This window comes from Peromyscus maniculatus, chromosome 13 (genome assembly GCF_049852395.1).
Source record: "Peromyscus maniculatus bairdii isolate BWxNUB_F1_BW_parent chromosome 13, HU_Pman_BW_mat_3.1, whole genome shotgun sequence".
In the NCBI taxonomy this organism is placed as follows: Eukaryota; Metazoa; Chordata; class Mammalia; order Rodentia; family Cricetidae; genus Peromyscus; species Peromyscus maniculatus.
This window is the reverse complement of record NC_134864.1, coordinates 32,505,697-32,518,638: the sequence shown is the minus strand read 5'-3', so window position 1 is coordinate 32,518,638 and position 12,942 is coordinate 32,505,697. Positions and strand designations below refer to the sequence as shown.

Below are 12,942 nucleotides of genomic sequence, written 5' to 3'. Positions count from 1 at the left end.
TTTGTAAGACTGGCTTGCAAAACTAACAGCATCTTCCATTTTGTGAAGCTGCTAGCTTGTTTAGAGAGTTTTGTTTGTTTGGTTGGTTGGCTGGCTGGCTGGCTGGCTGGCTGGCTGATTGGCTGGTTTTTGAGACAAGGTATCATGATGTGGCTATAGCTTATCAGAAACACAGAGATCTGACTGCGTTAACTTCCCAAGTGCTGTGGTTAAAGGCCTGTGCCACTATGTCCAACTGTTTAGAGCATTTTTTAAATAGTAAATGAAATAGCTCAATGAATTCTACTCTAATTTTTCTATATAACAACTTAATATCTCAGTTAATATCTTATATGCATTAACTTGTCACACAGAATGTCTGCCTTCTTCATATTATCAAGCTCTCTAAAGGAGTATAACTTTCCAAGTTGATCTCACTTGCAAGAACAGCTGACTTTGTTTCCAGTGGGAGACCCCCAATGGCTTTCTGGTAAGTTCTTGCGGGCTACAAGAATATCTTATAGAAATTCAGATGTGTATTAAAGCTATGCTTTGACCGGCCAAGGGTCTGTCAATAGGCAAGCCATTTATTATGAATATTTGGTGTTATCCAGCTTTTAATATTTCAGCTATCTTCTGCTATGAAATTCTTGCCTGCCCAAATATTCCCAGACCATTTGGCAAACAGTTCAGCTCCTCAGACCTGCTGAACTTCTAGGTAACTAACTCCCCCACTGAGCCTAGGAGACAAGATGGTTGGAGATATATAGCTTTGTTTCTACATAAATATTAGTACTATTTTTTCATTTCTTCGTGTATTTATAAGTGACAGCAAGAGAATTTTTAATGGTTTAACAAAACCCTTAAAAGATCACAAGACAATAGTAACTTTTCCCACCAGTGCCTGAGGCTGCTTTGATTAGCTTTATAATTCATGGACCATTTCACTTTACAGGCGGGATGGTCAGAAGAACCAAAGGAGAGAATGGAAGAACACTGCTTAACAAAGGGACTATTGTGACATTGCAACACTGTGGTCATTACTGCTTGCCATGGTAAAGCAGCCACTGAGAGTCCCTGCTCTCTGAAATGCCTGACTCAGTAGAATGATGTCTGGTCCAGCTGGAAGAGCTTGGGACACACGTGTGCATTCATCTCACAGTACTGGACCAGCAAATGGCTGAGACTAGTGCAGAGTGCTTTACTGAGAACCTTAACACCCAAGAGGAGTTTTGTGTGATATCAAGAAAGGTGCCAGCCTAGACTTCCTTCTGAGTTCTGTGCTCAGACCAGTACTTCTTCAGTCTGGAGCCCAGGGATGATGAATGAAGGCAAAATGGACAGTTCTGGTAGTGCCAATAAGAAATCTTTTGGGGGATTTGAGAAGAGCTATTTAAATAGCAAAAGGAAAAGGCTGAAAGGCAGCCATACATAAAAAGTTAACTTTTTCTTAAGGGAAAGCATTTATTTACTTATTAAAATTGTTTTCTCAATTTTTATTAGTTCTTTGAGAATTTCATATAAGGCATTTTCTCCCAGGCCAGATTACGTCTGATTTTCACTTACATGAAAGACGTGAGGCGGTGGGTGGTGAGAATAAATGACTGACCCTTGCTGAAGCTATATTTAAATACAAATTCCCCTGAAGGGAGGGAATGCAAGTTTTGGTAAACTGCTCCCACTCCTTTTTAAACTATCCAGCCTTTGTGCAGGAGCTAGAAATACCTTCATGAAACCAGTTAGAGCACAACCTTTCTTAAAGCCACTCCACGTCTTCTCGTGGCATGGAAAAGAAAATCTAGTTTACTTCTGCAGCCTATGAAGCCCCTCCATATTCTGGTTCTGCCCACCTTGCCATCCCCCTCCCCAACCGCCCAGTTTGGTTCACCATGCTACAGGCAAAGCCACGTTGACTCTTCCCTAGTACACCAAACTGATTCCTGCAATAGTCTTTTCACTTAGGATCACTCTAGGCTGTGCTGACGGTGTCTTACAGAGGGGCCTCTTGGGCCAGGAGCTCCTCTTTCTCCTGGAAGCCCTGGATCACCTCTTGAGCCGCTGAAGCCATCCACACCAGGTTTGCCTCTGGGTCCGGGAGGCCCCGGGTGACCCTGCGGAGGACAAAACTGTGAGCAAAATCTTTCTGCAAGAAAACCCCAGCACAAAGGCTGGGCAACATGGACCCCAAATTGCAGAACTTAACGGCTTACTTGTTTCACTTTGTGAGGCTTCCTAAAAGTGCTATCTAGTAAAATTGCAGTTTTAAAATGTACTATGTCTAGGGTAAGTCAGTTTAGCTTGAGTTATTCTCCAGCTTTGGAGGAGACTCCACTGCATTTTAGAGTCCCCCAAGCTCCACTTTCTTCTTCCACTGGGCTCCTGTACTGTGTGACGCTCAATGCCACTCGCAAAGCTGGGACCCGCCAGAAAAGGAGGCTTCTGCTATGGGCACACATTTCAGTCCAGAGCACTGAGCATGGCATGGTGTCTAGCATCTATTTTGGATTTCTTTTTCTTCAATATCTTTGAAGGCTTTGTTCTTTGTGTAAAATGTTTTAGTTTGAGGACTTATTGCACAAAATTGAAGAGTAGGCAGTCTTTAAAACAACTAACCAAATGTTCTCTTTTGAACATATGTTTTTTTTCAGGGACTTTGTTTATGAGGATATTCTCTCTCTCTCTCTCTCTCTCTCTCTCTCTCTCTCTCTCTCTCTCTCTCTCTCTCTCCCCGTCTCCCTCTCCCTCTCCCTCTCTCTCTTTCTTTCTTTTCTCCAAGATAGGTTCTCATTATGTAAACCAGGAGGGCCTCAAACTCTTAATCTTCCTGCCTCAGCCTCCCAAGACACTCAGATGGCACATGTGTACCATCACACTCTGCTTCACTTTAAAGCTTCTAATGACTGTTTCCTCCTTCCGTAAAACAATGGAGAAAAATGTGGGGACACTTACAGGTACACCATCCAAACCTGGAAATCCAGGGACACCAGTTGGACCCTATTTCAAAATATAAAACAAAGACATAAAAATGACTAGATTATTAGGTTGGCAAGTATATTCATTGGAAACTATGAACAGTTGGTGATCCCAAATCAGAAACCCTTAGCAGTCATTGTCACTCGGTTTTATACTCATTGGTCTAGACCTCCACATTTAAGAAGCGTCATTTCACACCGTATGTTGCTGGGAAGACGACACAGCAGAACCAACCCAAACTAAATATTCAGCAGTCTGTCAAACTCCAGCCCTCAGAACCCTTCCCAGAACAACAGACTCTTAATGTGAACAACAGCAATTGATGGGCTTACATCCCCGCCCTGGCGCTATACCGAAAAAGAATTTCTTCTGTGCTTTTACACACAGGATAGCATATTCCATAGTATTTTTCAAGAAATAAATGTAGGTTAAGAAATTAACAGAGGATGATCTCTAAGACATATTGTTGTCTGAGAAATGAAAAGTTCAGCTTGGTACACGTAATACTTGGTTTGGGTAGTTTGGGAAGCGAACGAACAAAGTCAGTCCTCGGTGTGCATGCATTTTCAGATTGGAGAAATGTTCTAGAAGGGCTTTCCCCTTGGGAGAGGGGCTGAGAAAAGAGCCCTATGTCTTAGTTTTTGACCAGGTGCCGTTATACAGTTTTCATGAGCTTAAGTATTATAGAGAGGTGGGTGGGCCAGTTTGTCCTTTAATGAGATAATCTACTTTTGCTTCCCAGAATCCCTACCCACGGTGCAGCGGCTTACCCGGCTCATACAGGAAGCTTTGCAAAGCTGCCCACTGCCTTAAATTATTCAGAAGAGTGTGAAGTCAGCTTTCTGGATTTCTCTTCTCTAATCACGTCTCCCCCAACACTTTAGGCTTCCCCAACGTTGTAGGCTTCCTTACTTTTTTTCTGAAGTTCTCCTGCCTATCATTTGGCTGCTCGTCTGTCATGTGTCTTACCTCCACGCCAGCCTCGACGCCATGGGTTTTTTTTTCCCTTCCCTCCCTCTACTCTCCTCCTCCAGGCAGCTGCTGAGATTTACAGTTTGCCTATCCAGGGGAGTTTTCTTTTAAATACTAATAAGATTGTCCTCGGACTTTTCAACAAACAAATGAATACACAGACCCTGAGCACTGGAGACTGCTGAGATGTTCACTGACTCACCTTGTCTCCTTTCTCTCCTGCTGCTCCAGGCAGGCCACTGTCACCTCTCAGACCCTTCTCTCCTGGAATCCCAATGGGTCCCGGGGGTCCCAAGGGCCCTATTGGTCCCTGTGGTCCCAGTGGTCCTGGTTGACCCTGAAATAGAAAGGAGAGCAAAAGAAGCCATAGTGTTTGCTCATGTGGGCACTTCCTCGTGAGTGTTAAAAGTGATAAGTGGTGCTGGTTTCTGTGCAGAAAGGTCATGAGGCATGGCAAAACCCAATATCAGAGCTTCATTAGGAAGAAGGGGGGGCGGGGGGGGGGGACAACAAAAGAACCAGACCTGGGGAAGAAGCATGCACAGAGAGCAGAGAGAAGAAGAGGAGGAGTCTGTGTCCAGCTTTTTAAGGCACAGGTGGGCTTACAGAGCTATGCCATGCATGTGCAGACTGCGTGGCCAGGCCGCAAGCACTGATAACGTAAGATACAAGACCCCTTGCTTAGTTCCCGAACTGCGCATGCGTGATCATGCAGCTGGAGTGGCGGCAGAATCCTAACAGTGAGTATAGAAAATCTGAACACTAGATTTGAGCAAATTCTAATAGAAACACAAATGACTAGCTAATACATGTAGAAGCTATGACATTGCCTTTTCAAGCTGATTTTTAAGCTCTGTGATAAATTTGCATTATTATGTGCATATATACCTGTGTGCATGTATGTGTATGCATATGTGCTGGCATATGTGTGTATATACATAAAGGGGGACATGTGTGTGTGCCTGTGCGTGTGCGTGTGCGTGTGCGTGTGTGTGTGTTTGCAGATACAAGTGGATTAAAGCTCTGCTATTGTTTTGCCACTGCCAACTGCATTTGTAGGTCTTGGGATGTCTCGAATCACAGAACTAGAAATAACCAAACTCTTACTGCTATCATATGAGGAACCCAGCAATGAGTGAGGGAGAGAGCACCTGGTCATTTATACACATCAAAGGGATAATGATTTTTCTGTCCTGTACTGCTTTTAGCTCATTTCTCAGCCACAGTTTGGATGAAGGCTTTCTATGTTGCATTACATCCATGCAATCCAGCTCCCTGCAAGTCAGGTGGCTCACAACTGCCTGTAACTTCAGCTCCAGGGGATTCAGTCCCCTCTCTGACCTTTACAGCCGTTTGCACTCACATGCACACATGCACAGACACACAAAGAAATACATCTAAATGAATATTTCATGAGGAATTATGAGAACAGGGATTTTATTTTATTTTATTTATTTACTTATTTTTATTTTATTTTATTTTGGTTTTTTGAGACAGGGTTTCTCTGTGTAGCTTTGCGCCTCTCCTGGGACTCACTTGGTAGTCCAGGCTGCTTATTTTATTTGTTTTTGTGAGTTAATTCTGTCCATCTCTGCACCCCTTCTGACCACAGGTTTGGCCATCCCAGCCTGGTCACCCATCCACTTCCACTGCCTTCCACCTATGCCCCTGTAAAGTTGGTGATTTTGAACTTGGAAAAAAAATAATTCTATCAAAACATAATTTTGGAGGGCTGGAGAGATGGCTCAGCAGTTAAGAGTACTGGCTGCTCTTCCAGAGGTCCTGAGTTCAATTCTCAGCAACCACATCGTGACTCACAACCATCTGTAAGGGATCTGGTGTCCTCTTCTGGTGTGCAGGCATACATGCAGGCAAAACACTATAATAAATATAATAAATAAATGAAATCTTTTTTTTTCAAGACAGGGTTTCTCTGTGTAGTTTTGGTGCCTGTGTTGGATATCACTCTGTAGACCAGGCTGGCCTCGAACTCACAGAGATCCGCCTGGCTCTGCCTCCCGAGTGCTGGGATTAAAGGCGTGTGCCACCACTGCTCGGCAAAATCTTTTTTTTTTTAATTTAAAAAAAAAACTTAATTTTGATTGTAGAAAGATTCAGGTTTGCTCACTTCTTTGTACAATAATTAACCTATGACAACAAGGAGGCTATTTGAATGGACTCAGAAATACAGCATCAGCTTGTCCAAATGACAGTTTCAACATTCTGTCCATGTCTAGAACTGGATGTGGGTAGAAAGGATATTTGACTCAGTTGTTACATTTGATAACTTGCTTTGCCGTCTTGAGCTACAATTGTGACAGCGGACGGAGAGCTGAGTAATAAGGCTGTCACTGATGCGTGGGTGTCTGCCACACACTGTGGTGGCAGAGGTGCTCAGCTTGTTTTCCCGCCATGTCCCGCCATGTCTTAGCACATGTTAGATCTTATCAGAGTTTGAAAACACCCCTCAAAGTCATTCAACATTGAGCTGTGAGGTTTTGTGACTCTTCAAATTTTCTAAAATCCTTAGAAAATAACCTCTTGCCCGCAACAACACATAACCACATCTTTTAAAAATGAGCATTTTTAAATTGTTGTTTTGCAGTGTGTGTGTGTGTGTGTGTGTGTGTGTGTGTGTGTGTGTGTGTGTGTGTATGCTCGTGGGATGCATGCATGTACACACACATATGCCACAGGAATGTGTGTAGAGGTTGGAGTCAGTTCTCCCATTCTACTATGTGGGTCCCTGGGATAGAACTCAGGTTGTCAGGCTTGATGGTAAATGACTTAACACTGAGCCATGTCACTGCCCAGCAACTGCATTTGATGAACGAATACACTTTGCTTTTTAGACAGAATGTTTGATGAATTTCAGAAGCTAACTTCTCAGATCAGATCTCTTAGATTTTTTAGAACAAATGCAGGATTTAGAACAAATGGTCTCTGAGATTTACAGGGTCCTTGGAAAAAAATATTTCTTACCAAGTGCTATCTGTATAAAATTTGGAGATACCTCAAATCAAAGTGTCAGCCCCATTTTTTTTGAGTACCTACTCTTGTGTGACAGACACATGAAGGAAGTACTGTGTGCCAATAATTGGAAGAGTTCTGATAGCCAGATATTCCTCTAAAACCAAGGCAATAGACAGGCTTTCCCAACAGACCAGCACATAAGCATGAAAGCCAGAATACCTTACCATGAGCCCTTCTACTCGGGAGAGCACCCCAGTGGGAATAAGTAACAACTGAGACCCAATCATTACCACACTTGGATCCTGCTTAGATGGTGGTGCTGCAGCCAATCCCAGCCATACAGAGGAGATGATGGAAAGGCTTAAACTGGGTCCTAGTGAAGGAGCCATCCTCAGTCATGCAAGGTGATTCACCACAATATCATTTGCCATAGCAGGAAAAACAGTCATGTGGAAACCCACTGGCCTGAGACGGGGTGAACCCATTGTGTGACTTCTCACGATGAAATGCCCACAGCGTCTCACCCATCGGAGTTACTGAGTACCATGAGAACATGAAAGACAAGCAGCCGGGATGGTGGCAGGGATAAAAAAGTGGAGTGATACAGGCAAGAACGTAGCCCAAAGAGAAAGGAAACCGAATGTCAGTCATCTCCGTGGACAGCAAGAGGAGCCCCAGACAGGAGCCCCTGCCTGGTGCTGAGAGAGCCAGGACAGTCCTCCCTGAGGCTGGGGTGTTGACAGAGAGATGCAGATGTGGGCAGCTCAACTCCCCTGAGCAAATGTGAGTCTGCAGTAAGGGTCAGAGGAGAAGGTGAGAATGTGCTGAATTGACAGCATTTACAAGCAGCCATTAGAGAGAGCCATGAAGAGGCGTCTTGGATGCAGAGGACACAGGGCAGGAAAGACAGTGATTGAGGACCCAGGCTCAAGGTTCAGTCCCTGTGCTCAAAGCTCAAGACCATGCTTCTCAGCTGTGTGTCCTTGAGTACATGTTTTCTTCTAAAACATATCATTAGCATATATTAATTATACATAATAATGGGCTTCATTGTGGCATTTCTGGACTACATCTTGAATCTCTCTCCTGTTCAGCATCTTTATCTGACAGTAGCTTAGGGCCATAAAAAAAAAAAAAAGAATAAAACCCATAAAGTTGTTTTAGAGAGTACCTGTCATGATGAATGTTAACCACCGCTATTATGTCCCATTATGACAAATGTATAGACGACAAAGAGAAGCCACAGCACAGTCCATCAGATGCTCCAACCCTCAAGAACCAGGCCAGGGCCTTTTGCTGACTGTATTTTTACAAATGAAGGCTTCTGGAGTGGAACGTGGGCAATAGTGGTGGGGGGGGAGGGGAGACACAAGCCTGGACAATTCACGTTCTCCTCCTTGTGCATCTCATAGTCAGCAACTGGGGACCCTTGTAATAAAGATAAATTGCCATTTTTGGTGTCCCATCAAGTCACCGATCCACAGGCATCAGTTCCAACCTTTACTACCTACCCAGACTGTGCAAATCAAAGTTATATTTTATACGTATGTCCCTTTTTCTTCATGCGTGCCCAGCCTCAACACCATGGCTCATGGAGAATTCCAAAAGACTGGACATTTTAAGAATTCTGATACATAGGTATGTGTTACCAAGTAGCAACAATGAAGCAGAGCTCTGAGGCCTTGACAACATGGGCAAAGTAGATCAGTCTGGAATGGATAGCATGTGCATTTTAGACCAACCTTAAAGGGATAATGATGACCCCAGATAATTTCCTTACCCTATGTTGATTGATCTTGTGTCTAATATTAACCTTTTAAATGAGATTAGTTAATATACGTTTAAAAGTTCCCTTGTTTATTAAATATGGAAGTCATATTTTATTAAGTTTGGAATGATCTTTCCATCATGCAAGTCATTTGTATGTCAACTCCCCAAATGATCTTCCGTGAATACAGTACTGTACAAGAATGTGTTGTTTAGAGACACAGCCAGATGAACTCTCAAGTATAAAAGGGAAACTAAAAAGGAGACAGCCAATAAACTGGCCATAAATCTCTTTAATGCATTTCATTTCAGACATGCAATCCTGAATCCAGGAAACTAATGGAACTTTGCAGAGAAAAAAGGAATGGAAATATTTAACACAGTGCTGAGACTGATAGAATTCCATTTAGTATGCTGTGGAAACGGGTCCTGATTAGAAAAAGATAAAATAAAATACTTTTAAATAAAGTAAAATAAAAATACTTTTAAAACACACAGTAGAGAAGAAAACATCTGTTTGTATTCCTGAAGGAAACCAAACCTTCCTCCAGGGTCCCCTCCCCAACTCCTGCCCTTGACATTCACACCAACTTCTGGCCATTTCTGGGAAGCTCTTGTGGTTCAAAGCTTTGCATATGCTTCCTGACTCACAAGGGCCCTCCGTTCCTGCCCTGGGTTGACAGTCTAAGTTCCCATGGAAAGATCCCTTCACCTTGTCTTCCTGACCTTGCCCTTGAGAAAAAGATGCCCCTCTCCTTGAGGCCAAAAGAACACTTTTCACCTATTTGCACGATCCTCTTTTTACCTGTGACCTCCCCCTAACCCTACCCTTACTGAACCATAAGCTCCTGGAAGACAGAACATAGGTGTGCCCAAGGCCATGCGGGTGAGAAAGATGCATTGGTCAACCTTCATTATTATAATGAAAGAACCCAGAGGCAGACTGACTGATTACGAAGAAAAGAGCTGGGCTGATATCATAGCACAATGGTAGAGAATACACCTAGCATGCATGAAGACCTAGGTCCAATCCCCAGTATCAATCAATCAATCAATCAATCAATGACAGAAAAGAAATGTATTTGGACTCACTGTTCTGAAAGTACATGTGGGGTATAAAAGACATGATACAGGCTCTGGCCACAGCCCAGGAAGCTTTACCACATAGTGTTGGGGAAAGAGTGTGTGTACTGGTGTGGGGGTGGGATGTGGTTTCTCCCCTATCCTTATAAAGTCACCTGATGCAATCATGAGGGCTCCACTCTAATCTATTCACTTCTCAGAGGCCTCACCTCTAAGCATTACGGTAATCGTAAATTTCTTGATAACACTTAATACCCCTAATGCGTGACTTTGGGGATTGAGCCCCTGTTTGGAGGAGACAAAACACACTCCAACTATAACTGCGGAAGAGAACAATTAATCCTTCACAAAATAAGGTGAGCCCTGCCCCACCTCAAGGAGAGACAGTACAAATGCTTCCTTCAAGCCCCAAAGCACGGTCCCAGGAACACTGGCTTGCAGGATTCGTATACAATGCTGAGATCCTTCCACAGGACTGTTCAGAGCTCCACGCCATCTGCTGAGCAGTGAGCCGACCTGCAGGCCTGCCGGAGTCTTAACAAAATGTGGCACAGATGTCATTACGCCTTGATTTCAACCTCCCTAACCAGCAACTTTGTAAGTGGAAAACTCACATAAAACTTGGAATGTCTCCCTTTGAAGACTATGAACTTTATGGCTTCATTTTAGTGCTTTTTAATATTATTAGTTATTTTGTTATATGATAAAATTTTAAAAGAAACACATTAAACTTTGGGTGCCTGTACTAAATCTGTCTAAAAGCTGCTCAAAAAAATTCCCCAAACGTTAGTCTTTGAAATAGTGGTCTGACAGTTCATTCTATTAGAATAAATAATTTATCTACACTAAACCAGAAAGAATTTCTATTTTCATCGAATCAGTTCATATTAAAAATGGGGTCAGGAGCCGGGCGGTGGTGGCGCACGCCTTTAATCCCAGCACTTGGGAGGCAGAGGCAGGCGGATCTCTGTGAGTTCGAGGCCAGCCTGGGCTACCAAGTGAGTTCCAGGAAAGGCGCAAAGCTACATAGAGAAACCCTGTCTCGAAAAACCAAAAAAAAAAAAAAAAAAAAAAAAAAAAATGGGGTCAGGAAAAAAAAAACAACCTCCTTATAAGTAAATACTTAGGCTTGCTTATCTCTAAGGCTATCATAGAATTAATTACAGAGTGAATAGAGAAAAATAAGTTCATGAGAGTTATTTTTGTATCTAGAGAATCAGTCACCACAAGAACTTTTTATAATTAAAAAAAAATCATACCTGATCCTAATCCCTAGCCCCCACCCACCATCGATGACTTAAGAAAACAGGTTCCACGTGAAATCCAGCAACTGGCTTTCAGATGTAAGAACAGTGGTTCTCACCACTGTTTACATGATTCCTACTTTGTGTACAGAATTTGCCTCTGTGCTTTATGACTTTTACTGAGACAGTGAGGTCACTGGAAGCAGAATCGAGTGACAATCAGTTTGACCCCTGAGCAGCTTGGGCACACCCTGTGAAACGACCAGCTCACCTCTTTCCCTCTACTCCAGGGCCACGCTGACACAGGTCATCAGATGGGCCATCAGCTAGCTGGCTCCTGGCTTAGCTGGACAGAGGAGGAAGACCAGAGCACACACAGTCCATTTGGACTCACTGTCTCTCCTGCCCATAACCACATCTATCATGTCTCCCTTTGAACTCAGTGTCCGCCATATGTCTGGTTGATCTTCATCCCACTGCAAAGCTCCAGGTCATGGTCACATCCTCTGTAGCACAGGTTATCCAAGAGTCAGTCTCCCTCACTCCTTTGATCCAGGTTTTCTCCCCAACACAGCTGTTAGCGCCCTTCAGTCTGTCCTTTCTTTGGGCCACTGCCTTACCCCTAATGGCACAATGTACCCCCCACCACCCAAGCCTACCCAGTCCCCGTGACCCAAGTACTCATGCTTCATTCACACTTGTTTTCCAGAGATAACAAGAGCCTTTCTTCTCTGTCACTCAAACCCTACCTTCCTCTCAACAAAAATACATTGATGACAGTGACATTAATTACCATCCTACCATACTCCGGGCTCTTCATCTGCACTAAGCTCAGTATGGTGTTCTGTTTTATTCTCATGAGCTCCCTACAGCCACAGAAAGCAGAAAGCCGTCCTTGTATACTTCCTCATTCTCCAAGGAAGGCTCAGAGAGGTGAAGCAATTTGCTTGAGGTCACACAGCCAGCCAGGACCCGGAGAAGTAGAGATTTGAACCCAGGCCTTTTGATCTCAAGGTATCTGCTCCCTTTCCATCCCAAACCACACCAGCCTAACTTTCCTCAAACCATCATGTAAACCTGAAAATAATGCCCAGACTCACCACCTATAATTTATTAATATTTTGTGAGTATTACTTAATATTTGTTTAAGACGATGTCCTTTAGATTGAATTTGGGACCACAGATCCGTTCTCATCAGGGAATCTTGGCCACTGCTTCACACATTACAAATTTTAAATGTATACTCATGCTTAATGAATACTTCTATAACTAAAATTTACAAATAAACATTATGTCTAACACGCCTCTCCCATTGCTGCATCAACTTATTATTATCATTTATTATTTACATTCCCTTTAATGTCTCTCTTCCTTTTCATGCAAAAGTGCAATTCAGAGAGCATGCCATTAGGTGTCACTACAATATCACAAACACCCTCAAACTGCCAGCCAGTGAAACCTGAGTCCTCTGGGCACACAGTGCCTCTAGAGTCCTCCCATATTATTGGGGGAGGGAGGAGTCTGGACATCAGGAAGGGTTTCAAAACTGAAGAATGAAAAGGTGGTGAGCCATCCAAGGAGCCTGGAGTGCAGTAGCAGAGAATGCTCCTGTACCTTCAGATTACCTCACCTGTTCACAATGAACTTGGGGTGCATTGATCAGTCTGCCTTGGGGCGCACTAGGGACTTTAGCTATGCTCTCAGAAGGCGGTATACAGGTGCAGTTAAAAGACCACAGAGAACTAGAGAAGAAAGCTTAGGCATTTGGACCAGTCCATGGTGAGTGGGTCTCCCATTTTGTAGTATTAGTATGTTGGGGACAGCCTGGCATCATCTATGTTCTCTGGAGACCTGGGACATCAGGTGGGGTTCTGTGCACTCCACTCTTGTGACTTTTTCTCCTTTCCCAATAACACATTATCTGCCCCAGATACACCCCATCCCATATATC

At 43.5% G+C, this 12,942-nt stretch overlaps 1 protein-coding gene across 3 annotated transcripts in view; it reads right to left on the bottom strand.

Annotated features, from left to right (window-relative positions):
- Col4a4 (collagen type IV alpha 4 chain) overlaps positions 1–12,942 on the bottom strand; it is a 116,302-nt gene that overhangs the window by 76,578 nt on the left and 26,782 nt on the right. For all 3 annotated transcript variants that reach the window (XM_076549954.1, XM_006990363.4, XM_076549955.1), the window contains exons 6-8: positions 4,127–4,261; positions 2,929–2,973; positions 1,974–2,090 (exon numbers count right to left, since the gene is read on the bottom strand). In XM_076549954.1, the coding sequence (XP_076406069.1) occupies positions 1,974–2,090; positions 2,929–2,973; positions 4,127–4,261 (297 nt within the window). The remainder of the gene's footprint in view (positions 1–1,973; positions 2,091–2,928; positions 2,974–4,126; positions 4,262–12,942) is intronic.